We start from the raw sequence: 19,193 nt of genomic DNA on the forward strand, positions 1-19,193 counted from the left end.
TTGCGGGCAGAGCCACAAACAAGAGTGGGTGGCGTTTGTAGTGCTATATAGTCCCTCCCCCCGTGCCACCCCATTTTCTGTGTGCCCCCCCATGAGGTTCACAGGCTCCTCAACGCAAGCTGACCATTTGGAGCAGAAGTCTCCAATCTTTCAAGGCTCAGGACTCACCTTTAACCTGCAAATGCATATGGGAACCTGTTTCTTAATTCTTTTGCCCTACATTTCCATGGTGATGGTGCCTTGGACGACCCACTCGGGGGTCTTGACCTACCAGTCAAAGTCCAGTGGATTTGGAGCTGTTACGGAAGGGGGGGCATGTCTTCTTCACCTTCTTCGCTACAATATATTTGCTCAATTTCTCTAGGACTCCATCACACCTCCCCTGTCCTCCATAATCCCTCAAGTAAGGTGTCAAGACCCTAATCCTGTCAAACCACTCTGCCAAACCTTTCCTCCGGGCAATGCCAGGTGACAGACTATGCATACATGGACCATTGTCTTCCCATCACCGGCACTCAGGAAGCGCTTATCTGCGCATATCTCCAGCTCTGCATATTCCCCCCTCCCTCCTCAATATGTTAATCCGGTGTAACCCAACCTTTCCTTAATGTATTCATGATGTAACTGGGATGTATTTTGCACTGTATTCTGGGACATGGAGGGAGTTTCAAAAGTTCATGTCACCCCTTTCTCGCTGTTCAATCTCGTCTTGAACCTGTTGCGCAATAAACCTTGGATCTCCGCATTTTGCTCCTGTCCGGCTGAGCTCATTTTCTTCCGCAGGGACCCGCGGACTTACTTAGTCCGACAAGCTGGGTGGCAGTGTAGCCCCGCACCCAGATTTTAGCCGTAACAGAGCCCTGTCATTTCTAACCAGGCAGCCCAGCCTCCTCCTCAAAACCACCCCCTGGTGCTTACAGACGCAGGGAAAAGATGAGAACCAAGGCAGGAGCTCATACGTGTTCATATGGAATGATCTTTATTACAGTTTAATCTCACAGTTGGCAGCATTATATGAGCATAAAGCACTAGACAGGACTGGAAAAAGGCCTCTGGAGACAGCATGCAAACACTGTTTTTAAGCAAAGAAAACCCAAAAAACCCAACAGCCGTCCTTGGTGGCTTTGCGGTTTTAAACTTGCCCTGCCTTCATTTGGTTGGGGGTGGGGGGTAAGTTTGCTAAATTTCAGAGCGTGTTCTGTTTTCTTTTCTTCTTTTTTTTTTAACCTTTTTTTATTATTACTTTAAAAAATAAGATTTGCAACTTTAGTAAAACCCAGCAAAACGGCTGATTTCCGGTGCAGTTTGAAATAACATTAAAAGGAACAAAAAATAAAAATAAAAACTGAACAAAAATCTTTTTTCTTTTAATAAAAAAAAGGTGTGTTGTGGGCAGTGGGGGTGGGGTAAAAGATGCTGGATTGGTAATTTGGGTATTTCCAGCAGTCACAGGAATACTGGGAGGGAAAGGGAAATCCCTCTGTCTCCCCCACCTCATGGGGGCTCCCTTCCTCTCTCCCCCCCCCCCCCATCTTCCCATTGTTTTGGTGCTATCTGAATGTCGTACATCTCCCCATGAAAATGGGAGGCATGGAGGTCTGGTTCTGGGGAGAAAAAGGGGGAAGGAAGGAGGCGCGGCGGGGAGAGGCGCTTCTGTGAGGAGGGGGTCAAATGGGGGGGAAGTGTGGGGTACATGCTACAAACGAACAGTCAGGGTCTCTCCCCGCTATAAGAGAACCGGGATTCCTACAGGACCAGGAGAAGATGTTGGGGTCTCCCATATTTTCTCTCTCCCTCGTGCGTCTACTGGTGACCCCACTGAAAAAGATATGGGGGAGCCTTTTCCACGGAGAAGGAGGAGCTGGACCCCCACCCCACCCCCCTACCAGCTGGGGCACGGGGGTGGGGGGTAAATATGCACACAGTCCAATATGTTTCTCTAAATACAGTCCCTTGAGTGGAGGAATTCTGCATTCCTGGAGGGGTGGGGAAGAACCGCTCCCTCAGCCCCCTCGCCCGTTATCCCCAACCCCCAGACGCATGGGCGTGGGAGGCGGGTCGCAGGAAGTGGTGGAGGAAGAGGCGTGTCCAAGGGAAACCCCACCCTCCCGCCCACCTCACAGGTAAAGCTCGCTGGCTTTGATATGCTCTAGCTGTTCCCGTAGTTGGTGGAAGGCGGGCCGGTGTGCGGGGTCCAAGGTCCAGCACTTCTTCATCACCTCGTAGACGATCTGAGGGCAGCCGTCGGGGGACTCCATTTTGTACCCCTTCTCCACGCGAGGGACTACATCCTTCAGAGGCTGCAAGGGACGGGAGGAGAGGGAAACAAACACAAAGGGACTATGTCAACTGGAAGCAATACTGCGCTGGGTTCAGGAGCGGGGTCAAAGCTCGCTGGTGGGTCTGGGGCCAGGTCACAAACTCTTGGCTTAGCCTACCTTGCAGGGGTGTTGAGAGTAAAAGGGGGGAGTGGAGGACCGTGAGTGCTGCCGTATGGAGGAAAGGTAAGATACAAGTGTTATAATAATGTGGAAGGCGGATAAGGATCTCCGGGGGCTATAAAACTGGCAAGCTTAAAATGCTAGGGAGGGGTTGGGGGGAGGACCCCAAGGGGAAAACAGCAGTGTGGAAAGGAGGAGCCAGTGAAATGGGAAGGGGCCCCAAAAATTCACTTCGCTAAATATTTTAATCGTACCCTCTTGGGTGTCATGATGCAGAGGCAGGGAAACCTGAGTGTAGTCAGACATGCGCTCTGGATTTTATTGCCAATTTCAAAAAGCTTAAGAAACTGCCGGGGGGGGGGGGGGAGCCTGGGAATCCAAAGGGTACATAATTATAATTTGTTCTGTTTTTATTTTTGTTTTGTTATTTGTATGAAAATTGGGAAATTCGTGGAAGGGAATTTGGGTCGACTTTAGAAAAAAATGTTTTAAGAATGAGTATTGATGTATAAGTATTGATGTTTAAGTTTGGATAAGGTAAAATTGGTGGGGTTTTTTTGTTTTTTTTAAATGAACTAAATTAAATGAAAATAAGGTTAGCAAAAACAAATTGAGGAAATGGATCAAAGAGAAAAAGTAAAAAAATAATATGTTAAGTATTGATGTATAAGTTTGGATAAGGTAAAATTGGATAAGGATTTGCTGAACTAATAATTTGAATTGGAATACAAGAAGGGGAGGTATGAGGAGGTCAGGGAAATATGTGATTGAAAAAATAAGTATTGTGAACTCTATGTGTTTTTAAACTCTTTTTCTTTTTTCTTTTTGATTCTTTTTTATTGTATTAATCTGAAAACTTTAATAAATATCTTTTAAAAAAAGAAAGAAAGAAACTGCCAGGTGAAATCTCATGGTCAGAAATGCTGAAAGAGAAGGGAGTCCCAGATGGATGGGAGTTTCTTAAAGGTGAACTATTTAAGACACAAAAGTTGGCAATTCCAACAAGAAAGAAAAGTGGGGGACATGTAAAGGAACCACTGTGGTTGCATAAGGAGCTTTCAGATGAGCTGAGATGTAAGAAGGCTTGTGTGAGCGAACGCTCACATGTGCCGGAGGGATGCATGGGCATCGGGGACCCGGCAGGTGAGCTGGAGGGGTGTGTGCGCACAGGGTGCAAAGGGTAAAGGAGCCTGCCTTGGCACCCCAGCACTCTCTGCTGACACTGTTGGAGCAGCTCCACCGCACAGGAGCCAAGCAGGGGCAGGCTGTGGCACTTGGCTCCTGTGAAAAGCAGGCACCCCCATGCCAGCACCTCCAGAGCGGCCCATGCCAGTGCTCCTCTCTGTGAGCGTTGGTTCCTCTGGTGCCAGGAGAGGGGTGCCGGCATGGGGGCTGCACCCTGGGCCACGGCCCCTCTGTCCCCCCCCCACGCTATGCCCCTGTAAGAAGGGCATGTATAAGATATGGGAAATCATGGAGGAAGACTATACACAAGTATCCAACAGTTGCAGGGAGGTCAGACAGGCCAAAGCTCAGAATGAACTCAGGCTTGCAAGAGAGGTTAAAAACAATTTTTAAAGGTCCTCTTTGGCTATGCTCAAAGCGGGGAGGGGAAGAGACAAGTAAATAGTAGGTCCTCTACATGGAGAAGATGGAGAAATGTTATTGGGGGATAGAGAGAAGGCGGAACTCCTCAACATCTACTTTGCCTCTGTCTTCACCCAAAAGGAAAGTGATGCCCAACCAGGTGATAACGTAAAAAATTATTTACGTAGTTTTGTGGTAGTTTTATGTAGTTTATATGTAGTTTTATGTAGTTTTGTGGTAGTTTTATGTAGTTTTATGTAGTTTTGCAATTTCATTGTCCTGCATGGGACAATGACAATAAAGATATATCTATCTAAAGATATATCTATCTTATGGAGGGAGCTTGGACCCAAACTAATCGCTTCAAGTTACAAGAAAGGAGATTCTGACTAGACATCAGGGAAAACTTCCTGACAGTAAAAGCTGTTTGACAGCGGAACTGACTCTCCTTCCTTGGAGGTTTTTAAGCAAGAGGCTGGATGGCCATCTCTCATGGACACTTTGAGATTCCTGCATTTCAGGGGGTTGGACTAGATGACCCTCAGGGTCCCTTCCGCCTCTACAGTTCTGTGGTTCTATGATTTTATGAAATGAGGGGAGCATTTTGGCTGGGCTCCATCCCAGCAGTGAAAAATCCTTGAGACTCATTTCAGACATGCTCTCTTCAGACCCTTCTGATCAGGAGCACAAGAAGGCTGCCTTATACCAAGTCAGCCTACTGGCTCCAGCACTGTCCATCCCGAGTAGCAGCAGCTTCTGCAAGGGCTTCAGGTCAGGGTCTTTTCCAGCCCTATCTAGAGAGGTCAGGAATTGAGCCTGGGATGTTCCTGGGCTGTGGTGGCCCCTCCCCATAAGAAACAGCCTTATAACTGGACCAGACACCTGGTCCACCTAGCTCAGTATTGTCCACCCTGACTCGTAAGGACATCCAGAAGAGCTGCTGGATCTGGCCAATGGCCATCTAGCCCAGCACCGTCTTCTCAAGAGGCCAACCAGATTCCTCAATGGAAAGCCTGCAAGTGAAACATGTCCACAACACAGCCATCCTGTGGCTTCCGGCAACTGGCGTTCAGAAGGACTGTTGCCTTCAGCTTTGGAGGGCAGAGCAAAGCCATCGTGGCCAGGAGCCATCGACAGTCCTCTCCTACATGAATTCATCCACTCCTCTTGTAAGGCCACCTAGGCTGGTGACTCACAGTGGCTCTCAAGGGTCTTAGGCAGGGGTCTCTCTCCCAGCCCCACTGTGGATTGCACCTGGAACCTTCTGCATGCAAAGCAGGTGCTCTGCCATGGAGTCACAGCCCTTCCTGAAGCAGGCACCTCAGCCAGGACAGCTTGCCGGGCAGCTGCTGTTCCCACCACTTCCCCATAAGCAGTGATGGCCAAACTTGGCCCTCCAGCTGTTTTGGGACTACAACTCCCATCATCCCTAGTTAACAGGACCAGTGGTCAGGGATGATGGGAACTGTAGTCCCAAAACACCTGGAGGGCCAAGAAGAAGAGTTTGGATTTGATATCCCGCTTTATCACTACCCTAAGGAGTCTCAAAGCGGCCAACAATCTCCTTTCCCTTCCTCCCCCACAACAAACACTCTGTGAGGTGAGTGGGGCTGAGAGACTTCAGAGAAGTGTGACTGGCCCAAGGTCACCCAGCAGCTGCATGTGGAGGAGCGGAGACGCGAACCTGGTTCCCCAGATTACGAGACTACCGCTCTTAACCACTACACCACACTGGCTCTCACTGCCCTAAGGCAACCCAACTGCTCTGAAAAAAGAAGGCAGAGCAAAAACGTAGTTGCTCCACGAGTTGGCTGCAAAAAAGGGGAAGGTAGGGGCAGGGTCCCTGTTGAAACATCAAAAGTCGGCCAAGCTGAGCTTCCGTCACTTACAATTCTCGGATAAGGCACTCGCCCAAAGGAGTAGATTTCCCAGAGGAGGATCCCAAAGCTCCAGACGTCAGACTTGGTGGAAAATTTCTGCTAAGAGAAAGGAAGTCGATCGTTGAGGGAAACGGTTCCTGGGGGTGGCGAGATACTCCCCAAGCCTGGAGATCATCGCACAGCCTCTCGCCACAGCGGTGGATTTGGGCTCCCAAATTTCAGCAGCAGCACCCTCTGCCTCTTGCGCTCTGCTCCACAGCACTGTTTGGGTGCCCCCCAACTGCACAGCAGCCAGCGCAACCGAACCAGTCATGCCGTGTCCTAAAACCACCTCTGCTCACCACCCTCTTTTTAGGGAACTGGATTTTAGCCCTTTCCCAAAGCCACCAAATGCACCCCAAACTACACCCAGCCTCCTCTGCAATAATATGAACTATCGTAGCTCATGACTGATCAAGTCCATTTTGCAAATCAAGCTCATGCCGGCCAGCAGGGGGTGGGGCCTGGGAAGGGGCGCCCCCGCCACCCGAGAGTCAGTCCCAAGGGCTGAAGAGAGGGGGCAGGAGGGCGTCACTTGCCCCCCAGGCTGAGGTTCCTCACGCTGGACGGACGGTCATGCCTGTGTCTGTGATGGCTCGGGCCCCCCCCCGGTCACCCCCGTGTTGTGCTGACCTTTTCTCTAAGTGCTTCCGGCGCCGTCCATTTCACTGGCAGCTTGCCCGTGTCCTGGGTTGACGAGGCTTCTTTCGTCAGCCCGAAGTCACTGACTTTGGCAATGTTGTCTTCCGAGACCAGCACGTTCCGCGCTGCCAAGTCCCGATGGACGAAGTTGTTTGCCTCCAGGTACGCCATGGCTTCACAGACGTCTCTGTGTGGGGAGAACAGGCAGGCAAGACTCAGGAAAGGGAGCTGTTGCTCCAGGAGATGGTGCCAGCGCAGAGCTGTCTCCCTGCACGAGCCTCTTGGCAGACAAGACCTGCGAGTGAGGCTCTGCTCTGAATTGCAACTTGCAGCACAGGTTGGATTGCAAAGCAGGGCCTGTTTCTGTGGTGGCCCCCAGGATTTGGAATGCCCTGACCACATTCTCTTTCGTTGTATGTAGGACCAAAATACCCTTTACCTGGTTCTGCTGCTGTTGTATTCTGCACTGATTATTTGTGTTAATTAGTGCTTGCATCTGTTAAACCGTTGCATAATCCTATTTATTTTATTTTTTACATGAAAAGTAGTGCAGGCATTTCAAGACTGAATGATTGAAACGTTATCATTACAGGCCGTAGTTTTGACACTGTGATGAAAGGCCCATCAATCACCCGACATTCAAATCCTTCCCAGCACCTCCTTATCCATGTTCCTCTGTTTTAAGCTCCCATGAACACACGCTATCCCCCCCCCCCCCCAGCAGATTCTCTTGTCCTTATAGATGCGTCCTCCAAATGATTAGCTGGGAAGATAGAAAGATGCCTTATACCAAAACAACAACAGTTGTTTATTTCTAACAACAGTTATAAGGTTGAAGCGACCTCTGCGTCAGAGTATCTGATGAAATGTGTATTACACAAGAAAGCTCATACCTTGAAAGCTTATATTTGGTTGAATTTAAGGTGCCACTGGAATTATTAAAAAAGATTTTTTCACCTTTCATCTTGTTATTTATTATACCAGCAACAGCTCTGCAGAGTTCCAGGCAGGAGTTTCTCCCAGCTGAGATTGGGACTGAACCTGGTGGCTCTCTGCATGGAATACATGGAATGCATGTGGCTCTTCCCTGTAATTTTAAAACCAGAGTGTCTGGCATTGTATAATGTTGTGGGCAATTGATTAAAATGCATGGATTTAAGCCTCAGCAGGTATTCAAGGTGGGCCACAGAATGCAGTAAGAGAATGCGGAGCTGCAAAAAAGGCAAAACATTATCTGAAAAGTATAGTGACATTTTTTTTCTGGCTGGCCAGATGCCAAAAATGTACAACAGGGATGAGGAACAACCAGCCCACAAGCTAAAACTGGCCTGGCCAGGGTTCTTATTAGGCTGGCAAGGCTGTTTCGACCAAACCACACTCACATCTGACATTGTACACGGTGCCCAAGAAGCACTCAGCTGTCAGGTGCTTAGGGAAGTGTTGCGCAAGGGGCACTGGTGGGTGGACATGTCAACCCACCAGCCAACCATGTGATGTTATGAGGGCTCCATGTGACTGACAGGCGGGCTGCCCCATCCACCCATCAAAGTTGTCCCGTTGGGGTGGGGCTAGGTAATGACCCGGCTGCCAAGGTCACAGAAGAGTTTTCTTGAGGGTGTGGTTGAACATGCCTCCTCCAGCTGAGTTTTAAGGGGGGTCTCATTCCAAAATCATGCATGTCCATGGGAAGACGGTAATGCTGACACATGGTTTTATGCACTGCCGATCTGCCCTCTGTGCAGACATTTATATAACCAATCCACCGCCAACATCTCAGCCAGAATGTGACTTTTCTCCTTGCGGATCAAGACAAACTGGTGACTGAAAAGACAGCAACAGTTCTAACAACTGCCAATAGCATAAAACGGTTGACCCACAACGATCCTCTCTTGATTTTTAAACTGTGTGACTTTACATTTAGCTTTTGGCAATTACATCTGCTTAGTGATGTTTGCATATGTTTGTACTTGGCACCCAAATTGCAATGGCTGGTGGCTGTTGCAAACATCTCTGTCTCTGTCTATTGATCCATCTGTCTACACACAAACAAGTTCTGATTGTTGTTTTGTGCAGGCACAGATCCTGCCGGGTGGGTGGGTGGCCTTGTCTCGCCCACACCATACTTACAAGGAGAACTTCAGCAGACATTCTCCCCCTAGCACAGACCTCCCTCGGGAGCGAAGGTAATCGACTAAACTTCCCTGCAGACAAAGAGAAGTGGGAAGAGAAGGGTTAATGTCACAAACAGGGTCGGGGGTCAAGTATGGAGTGCAACTCTCAGCCCATTACAAGTCTGGTCAGCTAAGCAGAGGCATGCAAGGCACATTCTAGCCTCAGCAGCCAGCGCTCGGGCTCTCTCTCTCTCTCTCTCTCTCTCTCTCCTTAGTCACCAAGGCCTCTTTTGTTACACAAATTTTAAGGTGCATACATAGGAGACCCCCCCCCCAAAAAAAACCCCAATCCTTCACCCTTCAAAATTAGGAAACATTCCCTGAAAAAAGACACTTTATCTGAGTACACAGAACCTTCCCAAAACCATCTTGGCCTTCTTAATAGCCCCAGATATTTTCTTTGCAGAAGAAGGAAGCATCTTGGGAAACCCTTCCCAATAGTTCTTTTCACTTGCAAATCCTTTCCAATCCTGTAAGCAGACAAACCTCTTGGAATGAATGGGCTACCCCACTGCAAAACTGTTATGGCAAGTATCTGTTACAAAGATCACCTTCTGAGTATGAATGGGGTCGGCCTTGATGGTATAAAAGAATGGCCCAGACTGGCAAACACAATCAGGTATATTGACAGACAGGAAACAAGTCACATTCTCAACTTTCTGTTGCAGACAGCCTCTTTCTGTGACCTGGTACGATACTTTTGGGTGGTCTTTGGATAAGGAGTTGGGCAATCTCTAAAGCCTTTAAAAGTTGTTACACACTCGGTATTATCGGCAAAGATATTAATAGGCAAGATGTTAAATTGTTTTTATATGCAACAATTGCGGCAAGAGTATTGATAGCCCAGAAATGGAAACAAGAAGAAATTCCGATGAAAGGAGAATGGCAGACAAAATTAATGGACTATGCAGAATTAGACAAAATGACAGGAAGGACTCGAAACCTGCGGGACCAGAGATTTACAGAAGATTGGAAGAAATATACGAACTATTTGAAGAGCAACTGTAATCAACAAATTACGCTAGTAGGACTACAAGAAGTTTTGTAAGGGGAAATGTATGAAGCATTGCAAAGTAGAGAAAGAATAGATATATTAGTTATGAATTAAATGTGGAAGTTAGAAATGTATATTTAGTGAATAGATTGGAAAATTTCAGATGTGATTGATGGAAGTCAAAAAAATGGTAAAGATACGTTTAATTACTGTTGAAAATGATATGTTGAAAAACTAATTAAAAATTATTTTAAAAAATAAAAATTCAGTTCACCATGTTTTTATACAGCAGTCGTGCCCCCACCCCCTTTGATCAGGCCAGGGCCTGGCGGTGGGTCCTGCCCAGCTGCTGAAAACTGCCTGGTAGGGTGGCTCAGGCTTTTGAGCACCCCTGGCCAGCAGCACCAGGAAGCCCCCAGGGCAGCACCAGCCCCTTACCTTTGCCATGTACTCTGTGACGAGGTAGAGGCCGCCCTTCTCCTCCACAATCACCCCCAGCATCTGAACCAGGTTGCTGTGCCGGAGCTGCCTGCAATGAGATTGGCCAGGGAGGGAGGGAAGAGAAGGTGTCATCCACAGGCCACTGGCTGGTATCAGAGGCAGTACGAGTGTCAGTCTAAGAGCCCTTCAGACCAGGGTTCAAATCCCCACCCCACCCCTCTCAGACAGGAAGCTTACTAGGTGGCCTTGGCCCAGTCACCACCGTCTGAGGAACGCTCTCCCCAGGGCGGTTTGGCTGGCACCTCCATTACACACCTTAAGGCGCCAGGTGAAAATGTTCCTCTTCAACCAGGCCTTTGGCCGATTGTTATTCCAACAGCCTTTTAAATGTGTTTGTGGGAGGGGGTTTATTGTTTCGTTTTGTTCTATTTATTTTGTGCTTTTATCACATATTTTTATCTTGTGAAACGCCCCGAGATCCTCAGATGAAGGGCGACATATAAATAACTAAATAAATAAATGACTGGTGACACAGCAGGGACACTGCTGACATCCAAGGGCCCAAGGGAGGTTGTGGCCCCCACGCCTTTGCGGATCCTGTTCCCAAGTGTTGGGGGCCTTGGATACCCCAAGGAGCCCTCCCTACACTTATCTCTCAGAAGAATGTCAGGAAGGACACCACGTTTCCAAGCACAATTCACTGAGGTCCAGTGCCGAGGGCTTTCTGGCAGGTTCCCTCACTGCGAGAAGCCAAGTTACAGGGAACCAGGCAGAGGGCCTTCTCGGTGGTGGCACACGCTCTGTGGAACGCCCTCCCACCAGATGTCAAAGAGAACAACAACTACCAAACTTTTAGAAGACATCTGAAGGCAGCCCTGTTTAGGGAAGCTTTTAATGTTTAATAGGTTATTGTATTTTAGTGTTTTGTTTATTATTTATACCTAGCCAGATGGGCAGGGTATAGATCTTCTGCAGGCACAGCAGGTGCTGAGCTGTGGCCCCGATTCAGGGTCTAAGGTATGCGGAAGTCAGACTGGAGCCCTGAGGCCCAGCCCGTCATGGCGCCCAGCACCCTTCTCCCAACTCTTAAACAACCCGGGTGCTTACTCTGGGAGAAATCCCAAGCGGACCTACTGACGGGCTCTTGCCTCACTTCCTTGGGCAAACCTCCATGTCAAGCTGGCGCCCTGCAGATGTTGTTGGACTAGCCCGCCCCCCCCCACCAGCACTCACGTCATCACTGAGGCCTCGGCCAGGAAGGCCTGGGCGGTGGCGTCGTTCTTGATGCACTTCACGGCCACCTTGTTCCCATGGTAGTCGCCCAGCATCACATCTGGAAAGAAGAAGGGCAATCTGAAGGGGGAGGGCGCAGGGCTGGGAGACACAAGCGCACGTCAAGGCCCCTTGAACCCAGAACCCTGCTTCCAGGGAACAGCAGCCAGGCGCCCTCGGGGAGGCTCACAGCTCAGGCCATTAAGCCGCCCTCTCTTCTACCCAAAGCTGAGGTTTGGGCAGATAAAAGGGCTTCTTCACGCAGCACAGAGTTAAACAGTGGAACTCCCTCCCACATGAGGTAGGGATGGCCACTAACCTAGACGACTTTAAAAGGGAATTGGACAAATTTGTGGTGAAGGAGAAGGCTGTCAGTGGTTCCTGGCCAGGATGGCTATGCTGTGCTCTCCACACTCAGAAGTACTAAATGCTTCTGAATAGCAGTTGCTGGAAGCCACAGGATGGAGAGGGCCATTGGCTCTCACATAGATTATTTCCGGGGAGAGAACACCAGTCCACAGCCCGGTCCCTTTCCCTTAAGGGAGGAACATAGGAAGGGTGCCTTACACAGAGTCAAATCACCTTGGCTCAAGGTGGTTTTACCCTGACTAGCTAGATAGATAATTTATTACGGTCAAAGACCAGCTCACGTAACATAACACAATAAAAACAGCGTTCATAAAGATACAATCGGAGCAGAATGCAGCAATAGCTCATGAGTTAAAACTGAGATATATACATACAGTGGTACCTCGGGTTAAGTACTTAATTCGTTCCAGAGGTCCGTTCTTAACCTGAAACTGTTCTTAACCTGAAGCACCACTTTAACTAATGGGGACTCCTGCTGCAGACGCCTCCTGGAGTCTGTAACCTGAAGCGTATGTAACCCGAGGTACCACTGTACACCCGTACAACTGAGATGTGGGCTACCATTAAAAAAAATGACCCTGAGGCGCCCCAAAGGGCGACTTCAGCATTTCCCTAGTGAGGTATTTTATTCTAGAGGATGATCTGTGCCTAGAAATCTGGGCGCAGAATCTGGCTACCAGCCAGGTCGTCTTGTGATCTTTGCCTAAGAGGAAAGAATTAAGTTTAGACTTGTCTGAAAGTTCGACGAGCCTCTTCAGCAAAGGATCAATGGTGGCTCTACGGATCTCAACATAAAAAGGACATCTAAATTATATATGTTTGGGGCGTCCTATTTCCCCTAATGGGCAAGCGCAAAGTCTCTGTGTGTACAGGACTCTTCTATAGGAGCCTTCCAGAACCGGTGAGGGCCAGGCCGAGCTTCTAGCAAGAGTATTTACCCTGACTAGAAGCAGCTCTGAGGTTTCAGGAAGGGGACTTGCCCACCTGGAGATGCTAGTGTGGACTGAACAGGGGACCTTTTGCGCCTGAAGTGGGCCCTCATGAGCTTCCGAGCCTGGCTCAGGAGAACAGCCGGCTGGATCAGGCCAATGGCCCATCTAGTCCAGCATCATCTTCTCACAGTGGCCAACCAGATGCCTGCAGGAGACCAGCATGCGGGATTCGAACACAAGCCCTCTTCTCTCCCGTGGCTTCCAGCAACTGGTATCCAGGAGCATTGCTGCCTCTGGCCGTAGAGGCAAAGCACAGCCATCATGGCTAGCAGCTATCAATAGCCCTCTCCCCCATGAAATCTGCCTAATCTTTTAAAGCCACCTGTAGGTTGTTGGCCATCACTGTTTCCTGCAAAAGGGAGTTTGGTAGTTTAACTATGTGCTGCATAAAGAAGTCCTTTATTTTACCTGTCCCAAATCCTTGAGCATTCAGCTTCATGGGATATCCATTAACTTTGACCATGACCCTTAACAGAGCCATGGGGGGTGGGGGGTGGGGGGTGGGGCCTGACTTCCCCAGCTGCAGGAGAAGAAAGATCTCCCTGCGCCATCACTTGCCATCACTGCCCAACTCACCTCCAAACTCCCCTTTCCCAATGATCTGCAGCAGTTTCAAGTCCTTCATGTTGAGGGACCACCCACCTGGAAGAGGGCAGAGATACAGAAAGGGAGAGGAAGTCAAATAATAATAATAATAATAATAATAATAATAATAATAATAATAATAATAATAATTTATACCCCGCCCTCCCCAGCCAAGACCAGGCTCAGGGCAGCTAACAACCAATAATAAAAACAAATAAGCCGTGTGCCAACTCCCAGGGGAGCCCAGCCCAACCAAAGGGTCTGCCCAGTCCTGGCGCCATGCTCACCACGTGAGAACTCGTCCTGAGCAGCCACTGTGCCCTCCATGACCTTTGGCTTGATGAGGCGAGTACAGAGCCCGTCAGGATCCGAGGTGTAGTGCTGCCAAGTGGAGGGGGGGACAGGGGGAAGAGAACGTCAGATCAAACCAGAGTCCAGCACCCGGATGCCGCTTCTCCACCCAGAGGAGCAGGCTGGCTTGGGTGCTGCTGTTCTAAGGCACCCTGAACGCCTTTTCACGGGGCATCCACCAGGCCCTCACTGAGCACCAGCCCTGAGCACCTCTGCAAAGGAGGACTGGCCCCCTTGACATGCTGGCCAGGAGGCGGCGGTTGGACTCGCCGCGGTGAACGGAACTGCTGAAACCCAGGAAAGTGCTGCTCTGACTCTCTGAAAAGCACATGCTCCAAAATAAGACTAAGAGCACATATTGGTATAGGAATGTATTAATATGTAAAGAAATATACAGGGATGTGGGTGGCACTGTGGGTTAAACCACTGAGCCTAGGACTTGCCGATCAGAAGGTCGGCGGTTCGAATCCCTGCGACGGGGTGAGCTCCCGTTGTTCAGTCCCTGCTCCTGCCAACCTAGCAGTTCGAAAGCACGTCAAAAGTGCAAGCAAATAAATAGGTACTGCTCCGGCGGGAAGGTAAATGGTGTTTCCGTGTGCTGCTCTGGTTCGCCAGAAGCGGCTTAGTCATGCTGGCCACATGACCCGGAAGCTGTACACTGGCTCCCTCAGCCAATAAAGCGAGATGAGCACCGCAACTCCAGAGTTGTCCGCAACTGGACCTAATGGTCAGGGGTCCCTTTACCTTTACGCTTACCCTTACCTAAAGAAATATACAATAATAAGAGTACATTCATTTGTAAAAAAGGAATATACAACAGGAAAGACAGGAAGTCTAGAGTGTTGGTATGTATATGATTTGGGGGGGGGGGAATTGTTTTTGTTTTTTCTCTTTGATCTTTTTTTGTTTGTTTGTTTGTTTCATTATCTTTCTAGATATACAAGATTTGTATATAATTTATGTATACATGTTGGAAATAATGGAAGTAATGTAATATGACAACGCTTACCGATGTAATATAAGAATGTTAACAAATAAATAAAATGCATATTCAAAAAAGAAAAAAGAAAAGCACATGTTCCACCACCCGGCTGCAGCCCCTTCGTGCAACCTCCTCTCACAACTACAGAGCTGCCACATGGGAGTTGAGTGACTCCTGGCCCAGAAAATGACTGCCGGAGCAGCGGAGGCTGGCTCTTGAGAGCAAGTGGGCAGCAGCAGCACCAACCTGAAGGAGCGTCTCCACCCCCATCGTTCTGCCCGGACACTGAGGTCCAGCGCAGAGGGCCTTCTGGCGGTTCCCTCACTGCGAGAAGCCAAGTTACAGGGAACCTTCTCGGTAGTGGCACCCACCCTGTGGAACGCCCTCCCACCAAATGTCAAAGAGAAAAATAACTACCAAACTTTTAGAAGACCTCTGAAGGCAGCCCTCTTTAGGGAAGCTTTTAATGTTTAATAGGTTATCGTATTTTAGTGTTCTGTTGGAAGCCGCCCAGAGTGGCTGGGGAAACCCAGCCAGATGGGTGGGGTATAAATAATAAATTATTATTATTATTATTATTATTATTATTATTATTATTATTATTACCTCTGCTGCCCCCACTTGCCTTCTCACCTGAAGTCAGCGGTCCCTGCCTGTTGGCTGCCCTCCCCCCCCCCTTTGCTTCGGTGCTGCTTTTGCAGAACTCACCCAGGAGGCAGAGGAGGGTGGTAAAACTAGAACTGGCAGCTTACCATTGTTTGCCCCCCCCCCCACTTTCCAGCAGCCACCACAGTCCCAAAGGGACAGTTCTGCAAGCTGCATGCAAGAAAATCAGCAAGCAATCTTGTGGCCAGATTTCTTGCGCTGGAAGTCTCTGAAGCAAATGCGGCCCTGGACAGGTCAGTCTTCCAGAGAGGCGTCACAAGGTTTTTTGGGATAGGAAAAGCGGGGGGGGGGGGGGGGGAGATAAGAGAGAGGAGAAGCCCAAAGGCAAAAACATGGAAGCTGGGCAAAGGTGGGAAGGAGTTTGGGGTAGAATCTCTCTCTTTGGAACTCCCTACTAGTAATAATAATAATAATAATAATAATAATAATAATAATAATAATAATAATATCTTTATTGTCATTACCCCCTCTCGGGGACAACAAAATTACTTGACTGCTCCATAAAAACACTAATTAAAACAATACAGTATAGTACAGCAAGGAAGATTAGATGACTTTCAAAGTCCAGGCTTCCCATTCAGGGCCGAGATCGCTCTGGAGAAGAAGCTGTTCTTAAGACGGCTCGTTCTTGTCTTCATCGTCCTGTATCTCCGTCCCGATCGCAGGAGCTCGAAGAGACAGTGACCAGGATGCGATGGATCATTTACTATGTCCAGTGCCTTCCTATGGCACCTTGTGGCATAAATCTGCTCTAAGGTGGAGAGTGGGCAGCCGACAATGCTCTCTGCTGCCTTAACAACTCTGCACAACCCCATCCTGTCCTGGGTAGTACAGCTTCCGTACCACACACATAAGCCATAAGTGAGCACGCTCTCAATGGCACAGTGATAGAAGGCAAGCAGCAGTTTCTGCGGAAGATGGTTTTTCCTTAGAATTCTCAAAAAGTACAGTCTCTGCTGCGCCTTCTTCACAAGCCCCCTTGTGTTGACACTAGAGAAGCCAAACTGGCTCCCTTCTTGCTGCGCTTCTGAAAGCAGCTGAAGGATCCCTTGTTCCGACAGGTTGTTGGGAACTGACTGTTTTTCTGGAAAAGGCTGGTGCGGTGATGTTGTTATTATAGTTATCTGAATGTTTTAATACATCATATGATAGAGTGTTTTAATTCTATTATTTTTTAATGATTGATGCCCCTGTTTTTAGCTGATTCTATTTTATCTGTAAACTGCCTTGAGTTCATGTCTGGGGAAACGGTGGGATATTATTATTATTATTATTATTATTATTATTAATAATAATAATAGGGAAAAGATGTAGGCGCTGGCTCTTCTCCAGGTCCTGGAGGGCTGGGAGTTTTGAGGCCTAGCAGAATCCCTTTGAGACAGGGCAGCAGCTCAGCAGAGGAGCATTGCTTTGTGTGCAGAAAGAGACAGGAGTTACTCTCCTCCAGCATTTCCATGGAGGGCACGAGAAAGACGCCTTCTTGGTCTTTTTATTTATTAACATTTATACACCGCTTGATTGTAAAACAAAACAAAACCCTCAAAGAGTTTTGCAAAAAGATTAAAAAAAGAAAATCATGGGGGGGGGGGGGATTAAATATACGAAAAGGTTAAAATACGAAAACAGATTAAAATTCACACCAGCATTTCTAAGCATCTGGGTGGGCTCAGCTAAACAAGAATGTTTTCAGCAGGAGCCGAAAAAGAGTCCAGGGAAGGTGCCTGCTTGATCTCAAGAGGCAGGGAGTTCCAGAGTCTGGGTCCTGCCACACGAAACAACTGACTTCGTGCAAAGGCAGAGCAAACATCACACGGCCTTGAGCTTCTTTTGTTTTTAGAGTGCTGATTGTACTGATATTCTGCTTTATTACGACTTACATTACTGCAGTTTTATTATTGAAAGTTGATGTTACTCGTGCTTTACAGTTACCCTAACTATGGGCCCTGATAATAAAAATAATTAAGTCTATTCTATTTGAGAGAGGCTGAACGGAATACACACACACACACACACACACACAGTGGTACCTTGGATTACGAACTTAATCCGTTCCGGGAGTCTGTTCTTAAACCAAAACTGTTCTTAAACCGAGGTGCGCTTTCCCTAATGTGGCCTCCCGCCGCCGACGCCCTTCCACCGTTCGGATTCCATTCTTAGACCGAGGTAAAGTTCTCAAACCAAGACACTATTTCCGGTTTTGCAGAGTTTGTAAACCAAATCATTCTTAAACCAGACTGTTCTTAAACCAAGGTACCACTGTATATCTCAGCCAGATGGGTGGGGTAATAATAATAATAATAATAATAATAATAATAATAATAATAATAATAATAATATTCTTCAAAGGTCTGTTGCACATCTAGCCTGGTTGCAGTGGCGGCATCCCCCCACAAGGGGGCAGTAGGAGGTCGACAGTGGCCCACCGCCCTACATTCTGTGGGTTCTGCAGTATTCTTACCCCAGGAGAGCAGCTTGTGCGGGTGTCCTCCTCTGTTGTGTGAGAGGGGGAAGAGGCGTTTCACATGGGCTCACCTATTTGGAAGGAGGGCCCCTGACTTGCTCTGTTTCTTCCCCCCATCCCAGTAAGCACATGGTCCTCTCCACACACCCACACCCTGGCTGGGCCCCACACCTGCTCTGCAAGTAGGGCACTTTCGGAATTGCTCAGAGCATCTTCCTGCCTCTGCAAGAAACAGGAAGCCCTCCACAAGTCTGAGCTTTGCAGGCTGTGACCGCTGAGCAACCCTAGGTGGAAGGGCCCCCCCCCCCCCCTGCTGATCTGGCAACACATCTAGCAACAGCCCGGCTCCCTCGTGCTGGCACAAAGGGTGGCAGCTCAGGGGCACAGCACTCCTGATTTTATTATTATTATTTTTTAGATTTTATTGATACCACTCACATTAACACACCATACAGAAAAAGAAAAGAAAAATTCCATCACCGCCAAGGCAAAAAGAAGAGAATTAAGACATCAACTAAAAAGGTAAAGGTACCCCTGCCCGTATGGGCCAGTCTTGACAGACTCTGGGGTTGTGCGCCCATCTCACTCAAGAGACCGGGGGCCAGCGCTGTCCGGAGACACTTCCGGGTCACGTGGCCAGCGTGACATCGCTGCTCTGGCGAGCCAGAGCCGCACACGGAAACGCCGTTTACCTTCCCGCTAGTAAGCAGTACCTATTTATCTCCTTGCACTTTGATGTACTTTCGAACTGCTAGGTTGGCAGGCACTGGGACCGAGCAACGGGAGCGCACCCCGCTGCGGGGATTCGAACCGCCGACCTTTCGATCGGCAAGCCCTAGGCGCTGAGGCTTTTACCCACAGCGCCACCCGCGTCCCTAATACATAACCTTCAAAACATAAAACAAAAGAGGTCTTTTTCTATCGACCAGACTTTCCGTCTACTCCTTATGACAGATTCTGTATTATTTGTTCTATTGTTTATACTACGTTAGTAAAGGTAAAGGGACCCCTGACCGTTAGGTCCAGTCGTGACCGACTCTGGGGTTGCGGTGCTCATCTCGCTTTACTGGCCGAGGGAGCCGTGGCCAGCATGACTAAGCCGGTCATGTGGCCAGCATGACTAAGCCGCTTCTGGCGAACCAGAGCAGCGCATGGAAACACCATTTACCTTCCCACCATAGTGCAGTTTGACGTCCTTGCATAATGGCTGAATAAATGGTCACGATGGCAGCAACCCCCTCTGGCCCACAGGCCAGACTCGGCCCACCTTTGGACCACTCGGCCGCTCTGAGGCAGGGCTGGAGCACACAGGTGGCAGGG

General features: G+C 48.7%; 1 protein-coding gene across 6 annotated transcripts in view; it reads right to left on the reverse strand.

Moving 5' to 3' along the window:
• Positions 1 to 953: 953 nt before the first annotated feature.
• CSK (C-terminal Src kinase) overlaps positions 954 to 19,193 on the reverse strand; it is a 73,076-nt gene continuing 54,836 nt past the window's right edge. For 5 of the 6 annotated variants that reach the window (XM_028743442.2, XM_028743443.2, XM_028743441.2 and 2 more), the window contains exons 6-13: positions 13,701 to 13,794; positions 13,405 to 13,470; positions 11,429 to 11,528; positions 10,193 to 10,283; positions 8,717 to 8,790; positions 6,581 to 6,776; positions 5,918 to 6,007; positions 954 to 2,300 (exon numbers count right to left, since the gene is read on the reverse strand). In XM_028743442.2, coding sequence (XP_028599275.1) covers positions 2,118 to 2,300; positions 5,918 to 6,007; positions 6,581 to 6,776; positions 8,717 to 8,790; positions 10,193 to 10,283; positions 11,429 to 11,528; positions 13,405 to 13,470; positions 13,701 to 13,794 — 894 coding nt within the window. In that variant the 3' untranslated portion in view covers positions 954 to 2,117. The remainder of the gene's footprint in view (positions 2,301 to 5,917; positions 6,008 to 6,580; positions 6,777 to 8,716; positions 8,791 to 10,192; positions 10,284 to 11,428; positions 11,529 to 13,404; positions 13,471 to 13,700; positions 13,795 to 19,193) is intronic. The other variant, XM_028743440.2, reaches the window with a different exon arrangement.

Source organism: Podarcis muralis, chromosome 9 (genome assembly GCF_964188315.1).
Source record: "Podarcis muralis chromosome 9, rPodMur119.hap1.1, whole genome shotgun sequence".
Classification (NCBI taxonomy): Eukaryota; Metazoa; Chordata; class Lepidosauria; order Squamata; family Lacertidae; genus Podarcis; species Podarcis muralis.